Genomic DNA, 9,791 nt, shown 5'->3' on the forward strand with positions numbered 1-9,791 from the left:
ACTAAAACATGAATCCATAAATATATTTAATCATACAAGATGGTCCAAGTACATACACATGTGATGACCAGAGTAAATGGACTAGTATATTATAAACAAAAATAGTTACAGCTAAATATCCTTATGCATATCTCCAGCCTTCTTTGTATTTTTTATATGAGAAATCTGTGACTACAAGTATAAAGATACAAACTTTATAGAACAAACGTGATCATGCGAGCATGCAATAGTTACAAATGCTTTTCAACAAACATGTAATAATGAGGTATCATACAAATTATTGCTCCAGAGTCCAGACTTAACTTCACAGAGCAGGTAACCCAAGGATACCACAAGATCAAACTGAATCACTTGCAATCTCACAATATGGAGCACGAACAGATGCTTTGATTTTGGTTCTCGTCAATCTTCTTTTCTGTTGACAAACACAAGTCTCAGAAACAGGAAAGGAAAAGATTAAAGACATCAATGGCTCAGCAACACAATGCTCGGACTGAAGATCAGAAACCGGGGGCGGGAGTAGGGAATAGGGTGTAACAGGGCCACCAAAGATCTTCAAATGCTCTCTATTAGTTTTAAGATAAGCACATTGATATAAATAATCCAGCTTTGAGTAGATATGGAAACTTAATTGTTTCAATTTATGAAATGAGAATGTATAAAATACAAGAACAATATGAGTATAAGCATGCTTTACTTATATTAAAAAATCATATGCTTTATACTGCATAATTAAATGATTGCTTGCAAATTAAGTTGTTTTACAATAATTGCTTGCATTTCAATTATTTTATCCTGTTAAGATAACAGCAAACAAAAAATGGTATCAAAGCTTAGTTCGAACTAAATGGACTTAAAACCAAAATGGTATATAGAAACAGAAACACTTGTAACAATATTACAAGTAATAAAAAATTTAGATGAAGATCTAAAAAGAAAAATAATAAAAATAATAATATGGCATAACAAATCTGAAGAAGAAAGATATAATATTTCTTATTATGATAATGAATACTTGTATGATTATACATCGGATTGGTACTATTCAGACTAATGAGTCTTAAAAAAATAACAGATCTCTTAAAAGACCTCATAGAAAGTAATAAACAAATATCATTAAGAATAAGAATGATAGAAATAGAAATAAAATATATTAAAGAAAATATTCCAGGAAGAATAACTAATTTCATAGAAAAAACAGAAAAAATTGACAAGAGAATAAGTCAAAAATATATTAAAGAATTATTAAATAAAAAATCAATTAGTGAAAATACTTACCAAAAGGGGAGTATGGATGAAATATTAATTCAAAAATTCCTTGAAAAACAAAAAGGAAAAGAAAAATGCATAGAAGATGAAAATGATTTAGAAATAAATCATAACGATAATCCAGTAATAGAAATGGATTCAAAATTAATTGAACAAAATAATGAATGAATTAGACGAGCTAGTTTATTCTTTAGAAGACTTAAGCCTTTCTGAAGAAATAAATGTACTAATGAATAGAGGAGAAACAGAAGGACCTCAAGAAAAGTTCGAAGCTTCAACTTCAATGAAAAATGAATGGCAAGAGCCAGAAAATGAAAATAAAAATTTTACCAATAAAACTAAAAAGAATAATGAATTTTCAAAAAATTATCATGATAATGATAAAATAAGATTTATGCCTAATAGACTACCAACAGGAGATATTAGCATACAATTCTTAGATTTAGAATGTAAAAGGAATTCAGAAAATAGCCTAGACCTTTGGTCTCAAAATATGTTAATGTATTTCCTATTAGGAAAAGGAAATTATACAGATGAAGAAAAATACTTCATAATGATAAATACCTTTACAGGAAAGGTAAATGATTGGTTTTCAGGATTAACAGAAGATGCTGAAAATATAATTAAAAATGATACCTTAGAAGGATTAAAAAATTCTTTACAAGAAGGTATAAATAACCTTAAGCAATGAATTCTTTGGAGGACAAGGAAATGAAAAAGAAAACAAAGAAATAATAAAAAATTTAGCAAAAGAAAAGTTAGAAAAATTACAGATATGTAAAATGAGTTATATTCGAGAATACACTTGTGAATTCGAAGAATATTACTATAAGATATTTGATAGTGGTAAGGAAATGTTGCCTTATTTGGAAAAATACTATCAAAAATTACCAGGCTTTTGGACCAAATATTTTAGAGAAGAATATGAAAAAGAAAATATGAAAGGAGACACTCTTGGTCAAAGAATAAGTTTCCTAAATAATAGATTAGGACAATTATGTATGTCACATAATATGCAAAGAAAAGCTAAAAGAATTAATACACAAATCTATTGTAAAGATACACAGGCATCTACACAATGGGGGTGTGATGATAGACCCTTTAAAAAGAAAAAACAACTCAAGAAAGGATTAGTTAAAAGGAAAAATTTTACTAAACAAAAATACATACCAAAGAAAAGGTATTATAAAAAGAAAAGAGAATTTGTAAAAACTAAAAGTAATTGTAAATGTTATAATTGTGGAGAAGAAGGACACAAAAGTTATGAATGTAACAAGAAAAGAGTAAAAATCTCAAAAATTGATAGATTAGAAATAGATTCAGACTTAGAGTCTATAAAATCTATAAAAAGTGATGATTTCTTTGAAGAAATTTATGAAGAATATTCAACTAGTTCAGAAGAGTCTGATTAAATGAATAAAGAAATTCAAGAAAAAGAAGATTCTGTACAAATATTAGAGCTTTAAAAGCAACTTTCGATGGAGAAACATTTAAGAAAATCCAAGGATTAAAATTAAATCTTAAAATAGAAGATAACTTATTAAGCAGAATGCAAAGAATCTTCACAAGAGATAAAATCTCTTATCATGAATACCAAGAAGTAGAAAAGGTAATAGAAATAACCCAAACCACAGGAAAACATAAGTTAAACTTATTAACAAAATCAATGATAAATCAAATCTTAAGAAAAATTCCTGAAAAGAAAAGGAAGAAAATGAATTACGTTCATTTAGGAGGAATTCAAATATTGGTCAAATCAACCTTTAAGGAAGGAATAAATTGTCCAATAGTGATAAATTTATCCGACGAAAGATTTATGAATGCAAGAGAAGGAAATCTTGGTATAGTGGAAGGAAATCTAGCTTATACTAAGCTTTTATTCACTTATTACCCAAGATATTGTATATCACTAAAAGACGCTGACTTTAATGATGCATTAAGTCTACATTTTCAGATCAAAAGGAATGATCTATTCAAACCAGGTAATCATATTATGAGTATATATTACCAGGCATTATACACAGTTACTAATTCAAATTATGGAAATGTGTATAAAAACAAAGAATCTATTGAAATAGATCAGGAATGTGCAGGAATTGCTAGAATTATTGAAGCAGAAATTCAACAAGCACAAATTCCAGACGAATATGAAATTCGATTTGGAAAAACACATGAAATAGGAAGTACTAGTAATCCTAGGCTTTCATTAGAATACGGAAGAAATACTATTCGAAAAAGTATATCTAATAGGTATTCTATAAAAAATGAACATTCAAATATATTGAAAATAAGAGGAAGAATTTTCAATGGATTAGAATGGAAAAATCAGGATATACTGATACAAACAGGAGCAACTGCTAATCATATAAAAGAATATCTTATAAATGGATTAACAGTTTACGAAGGAGAACAATACATATACAAAACCTTTGAAGGTAATAATTTTAGTTGTAAAAATATGGTAGATTTACCTATACAACTAGATACAATAAGAATAACAGTTCCCTGTTATATTATAAATCATGAAAGTAATCAAGAAATAATTTTGGGAAATTTATTTCTAAATGATTTAGAAGACTATAACATCGGAAGGGATGGAATAGAAATAATATATAAAAATGAAACTTGTTTCTTATCGAAAATATAAATGCTGAAAGAAACGATTTTTAAGGTTTCAGTTTTTATAGAAATAACAATATATGATACAAAATTGACAACTTGTTGTCAAATAGATAATGGATCAGAAGCAAGTCTAGCAAAATCTTTTTTAATAAAAGATTGGGACTTAAATAAAAATAACATCTCTATGATAGGAATCACAGGAGATAAAGAAAAATTAACAAAGTCTAAAGAAAAAGTAGAAATAATTTTAGGATCAAAAATTGTTTCTATAAACAAATTGTTTGCTTATGATAAACTAGAAACAGATTTATTATTAGGAAACGATTTCATACAACAATTTCAGAATTATCAACAAACATTATATATGATAAATCTGAAAACACCTTGTGGACATTACATTAAAGTCCCAAGAATACAAAATGTTTATAATCTTGAAAAAGATAAAGATAAATATAAAAGAAAATATTTAGATAATTTAAGAAAAATTACTTGTAAATGTCTTAATTTGGAAAAAATTAAAGAAAATTTACAAAAATCATATGGAGAAAATCCATTAGAAAAATGGGAACAAAGCCATGAAAGAGCAAGTTTAGTATTAAAAGATCCAAACATAATAATTAGGGTAAATCCTATGTTATATAACGAAGAAGATAAATTGGAATTTAAAATCCAAATTAATGAGTTACTAAAATTAAACTCATAAGAATGAGTAAAAGTCCTCATAGTAGTCCAGCATTCTTGGTAAGAAATCATGCTGAATTAAAAAGAGGAAAAGCAAGAATGGTAATAAACTATAAAGAATTAAATAAAAATTGTTTATTTGATGGATATTCTATTCCAAATAAAAACAATTTAATTAACCTTGCAAAAGGAAAAACTTATTTTTCAAAATTTGACTGTAAAAGTGGATTTTGGCAAATAAAATTAGAGGAAAACTCAGTTAAATTAACTGCATTTAGTACTCCTAATGGACATTACGAGTGGTTAGTAATGCCTTTTGGATTAAAAAACGCACCACAAATATTCCAAAGAAGAATGGATAAAATCTTCTCAGAAGATAACTATTTGATAGTTTACATTGATGATATATTAATATGTTCTAAATCATATGAAGACCATTTAAAACATTTGAAAAAATTTTCAGAAAAATGTTTAAAAAATGGAATAATCTTAAGTCAAAAAAAGGCTGAGATAAATAAAAATGAAATAGAATTTTTAGGAATGATAATATCAAAAAATGGAATAGAACTCCAAGCACATATTGCTAAAAAGATCATAGAATTTCCTGATAAACTTACAACAAAACAAGAAATTCAGAAATTTCTAGGTTGTTTAAACTATGCAGGAGAATTTATACCGGATTTAGCAAAGAAAAGAAATTTACTTCAAAAGTTAATAAGAAAATCCAACAGACTTGGTTGGACGGAAGAACACACAAAATGTGTAAAAAATTTAAAAGAATAATGTGCAAAATTGCCTAAGTTAAGACTACCTGATGAAAATGATAATCTAATATTACAAACAGATGCATCAGATTATCATTGGGGTGCANTTCGAAATAAACCAACTTGGCACTGATCAAGCTGAAAACATGAGAGAATTTTTACTTCTCTGTGAACACTTGGACTCACGTCCAACTCAGAATTCAAATCTGAAAGAGAATATCATTCTCAACAAGGTGGCAGGAGATGTCCCACCAGCACCTAGTGCAAAAAACATCTCGACGGTACGCAAGGATATGCCATCTTTGTCCAAAAAGGATGTAAGAGAAAGTCTAGCAAATGAAGCTTCAAGCTCATCATCAGTTAAGACTGAAAAAATATCTGGAAACCCAGAAAATAAGACTAACCCAGATTCTTCTGGAACAAAATTTTTTTCTTCTTTACAGGGAAAACAACATCCTAAGGAAGAAGAGTATTTAAAATTCACTAAATACATTTACAATCTCCCGGAACACAGCGGAGAAACTTATGGAGTTTTGGGAACTACCAGTTTATTTCCTAGAATTTCCATATTCCCAAATGGAATTCCGAGCTTTACAGCTCAATTATTTGAGTTCGGATTTTTGGATCGAGTTTACACAAGTCCAGACCTCAAAGAATTATCACAACTACCATCCTGATTGTTCAATGCAATCAAAAATTACAGCCAAGGCGATGGAGGAGTATACTGTAGATTCTATAGTATAGCAATGGAATGTCTAGACTCTCAGGCATATTATCCAACTCTCAACTACATATCTGTTGAGAAAATAAAAGATTTCAACGTTAAGGCTACGGGAGTTGATAGAAAACTTCCTTTTCTTAACAAAAAGTGGATACAAACCAGAAGAGCGTTAAGGGATAAAAGCCCTGTATGCTATTCTAAGCAGATTTTACCGAGATAATTTCAAGGTAATTGATCAAGATTCTGACTGGGTTTTAATCACTAAAGGAAATTCAAAGTCAGAAATACTTAAGGAAAGGATCCTCGATATTGAGCTCCATAGATTGGGTGCAACAGAGGAGACTTGGAAGCTAGCATGTAAAATGCTAGAACATGAACATAATCGATGATGAAGATCGATGAAGAAGACAGACGTAAGCACTTACGTAGTCCAACAAAGACGTAAGCACTTACGATTACAAAAGAAAGAAAAGAACAAAATACTTTTCTTTTGATAAAGAAAAAGAAGATGCTCTGTCAGAAGAAGAAGAAGACAAAATACTTTTCTTTTGAAAAAGAAGATGCTCTGTCGGCCACAACAAAAGCAGCAGCCCATGTGAAAAAAGAGAGAGACTTTTGACTCAGACGAGTCAATAATGGAATCTTTAAAGGAGGACCTTTAAAGATAAATAATTGTAAATAAGTCCCTCCTTAGGATCTATAAGAGGGGAGAGAAATCTTTGTAATAGGCAGAGTCAGTTGGAGTGAGTTTTAGAGTAAGAAAAATAAGAGTGAGAAATATTTTAATATGAGTGAGTAAGTTAGCTTCTCCCGCTAGGGAAAAGTGTTTTTATTAAATGTTATCTTATGTATGTAAGTTTGAAATATATGAAATAAAAGTTTGTTTATATATCATTTTTCTCAAACTTGATAAAAAGTCGAAGTGGAAGTTGCGATTTCCAGCATTTAGGAGGAATAGCGAGAAAAGTAGCCGTAGTTGAGTGAAAAAGGCAAAAAATGCTATTCATAGCCGAAGAGGAGAAATGCTGAGGCATTGATAGGACTAATTATCAACAAGAGGAGGAAGGTATAAAAACTATCTTTTATTACGTATTTTACAATCTTATATACATGTTATAAGTGATTATCTTGATTAAACATTGATAAAAACTACTTAGTACCTGTAGGGAATAAATCATATTATGATTCAACAACATGTTTTGCATAAACATATCATGCTATTTGCATAAATAGTATAAAATGAAATTTATACAATAGTATAAAATGAAATTTATACAATCACACTTACATAGCGTAAGAAAAAGAGCATGGAAGCGTAAAATAGCTTTACATCATATAAAAAAAGCAATTTCCCAATTGGAAAAAGTATATGAACATACTAATTATAGATATGGAAACTTAATTGTTTCAATTTATAGAAACAGAAACACTTGTAACAATATTACAAGTAATAAAAAATTTAGGAGTTCATCTCTTATTTTGAACAATTTTTGTCCTTCCTCGTCGATGGATTCATCCATCTTTTTCATTCTTTCATAATTATGAAAGAATGAAAAAGATGGATGAATCCATCGACGAGGAAGGACAAAAATTGTTCAAAATAAGAGATGAACTCCTAAATTTTTTATTACTTGTAATATTGTTACAAGTGTTTCTGTTTCTATAAATTGAAACAATTAAGTTTCCATATCTATAATTAGTATGTTCATATACTTTTTCCAATTGGGAAATTGCTTTTTTTATATGATGTAAAGCTATTTTACGCTTCCATGCTCTTTTTCTTACGCTATGTAAGTGTGATTGTATAAATTTCATTTTATACTATTGTATAAATTTCATTTTATACTATTTATGCAAATAGCATGATATGTTTATGCAAAACATGTTGTTGAATCATAATATGATTTATTCCCTACAGGTACTAAGTAGTTTTTATCAATGTTTAATCAAGATAATCACTTATAACATGTATATAAGATTGTAAAATACGTAATAAAAGATAGTTTTTATACCTTCCTCCTCTTGTTGATAATTAGTCCTATCAATGCCTCAGCATTTCTCCTCTTCGGCTATGAATAACATTTTTTGCCTTCTTCACTCAACTACGGCTACTTTTCTCGCTATTCCTCCTAAATGCTGGAAATCGCAACTTCCACTTCGACTTTATTTCCTGATAAACAAAAATGATATATAAACAAACTTTTATTTCATATATTTCAAACTTACATACATAAGATAAGTATTTATCTTAGTAAAACATTTAATAAAAACACTTTTCCCTAGCGGGAGAAGCTAACTTACTCACTCATATTAAAATATTTCTCACTCTTATTTTTCTTACTCTAAAACTCACTCCAACTGACTCTGCCTATTACAAAGATTTCTCTCCCCTCTTATAGATCCTAAGGAGGGACTTATTTACAATTATTTATCTTTAAAGGTCCTCCTTTAAAGATTCCATTATTGACTCGTCTGAGTCAAAAGTCTCTCTCTTTTTTCACATGGGCTGCTGCTTTTGTTGTGGCCGACAGAGCATCTTCTTTTTCAAAAGAAAAGTATTTTGTCTTCTTCTTCTTCTGACAGAGCATCTTCTTTTTCTTTATCAAAAGAAAAGTATTTTGTTCTTTTCTTTCTTTTGTAATCGTAAGTGCTTACGTCTTTGTTGGACTACGTAAGTGCTTACGTCTGTCTTCTTCATCGATCTTCATCATCGATTATGTTCATGTTCTAGCATTTTACATGCTAGCTTCCAAGTCTCCTCTGTTGCACCCAATCTATGGAGCTCAATATCGAGGATCCTTTCCTTAAGTATTTCTGACTTTGAATTTCCTTTAGTGATTAAAACCCAGTCAGAATCTTGATCAATTACCTTGAAATTATCTCGGTAAAATCTGCTTAGAATAGCATACAGGGCTTTTATCCCTTAACGCTCTTCTGGTTTGTATCCACTTTTTGTTAAGAAAAGGAAGTTTTCTATCAACTCCCGTAGCCTTAACGTTGAAATCTTTTATTTTCTCAACAGATATGTAGTTGAGAGTTGGATAATATGCCTGAGAGTCTAGACATTCCATTGCTATACTATAGAATCTACAGTATACTCCTCCATCGCCTTGGCTGTAATTTTTGATTGCATTGAACAATCAGGATGGTAGTTGTGATAATTCTTTGAGGTCTGGACTTGTGTAAACTCGATCCAAAAATCCGAACTCAAATAATTGAGCTGTAAAGCTCGGAATTCCATTTGGGAATATGGAAATTCTAGGAAATAAACTGGTAGTTCCCAAAACTCCATAAGTTTCTCCGCTGTGTTCCGGGAGATTGTAAATGTATTTAGTGAATTTTAAATACTCTTCTTCCTTAGGATGTTGTTTTCCCTGTAAAGAAGAAAAAAATTTTGTTCCAGAAGAATCTGGGTTAGTCTTATTTTCTGGGTTTCCAGATATTTTTTCAGTCTTAACTGATGATGAGCTTGAAGCTTCATTTGCTAGACTTTCTCTTACATCCTTTTTGGACAAAGATGGCATATCCTTGCGTACCGTCGAGATGTTTTTTGCACTAGGTGCTGGTGGGACATCTCCTGCCACCTTGTTGAGAATGATATTCTCTTTCAGATTTGAATTCTGAGTTGGACGTGAGTCCAAGTGTTCACAGAGAAGTAAAAATTCTCTCATGTTTTCAGCTTGATCAGTGCCAAGTTGGTTTATTTCGAACTGCAGCATTCGAGATTGTTCTGA

At 29.7% G+C, this 9,791-nt stretch overlaps 1 protein-coding gene across 1 annotated transcript in view; it reads right to left on the reverse strand.

Moving 5' to 3' along the window:
- Positions 1 to 2: 2 nt before the first annotated feature.
- Positions 3 to 9,791, reverse strand: part of LOC107008636 (membrane-anchored ubiquitin-fold protein 4) — a 14,672-nt gene continuing 4,883 nt past the window's right edge. Inside the window, exon 3 of the mRNA XM_015207753.2 lies at positions 3 to 415. Within this exon, the coding sequence (XP_015063239.1) occupies positions 360 to 415 (56 nt within the window). The 3' untranslated portion in view covers positions 3 to 359. The remainder of the gene's footprint in view (positions 416 to 9,791) is intronic.

This window comes from Solanum pennellii, chromosome 2 (assembly GCF_001406875.1).
Source record: "Solanum pennellii chromosome 2, SPENNV200".
NCBI classification, from domain to species: Eukaryota; Viridiplantae; Streptophyta; class Magnoliopsida; order Solanales; family Solanaceae; genus Solanum; species Solanum pennellii.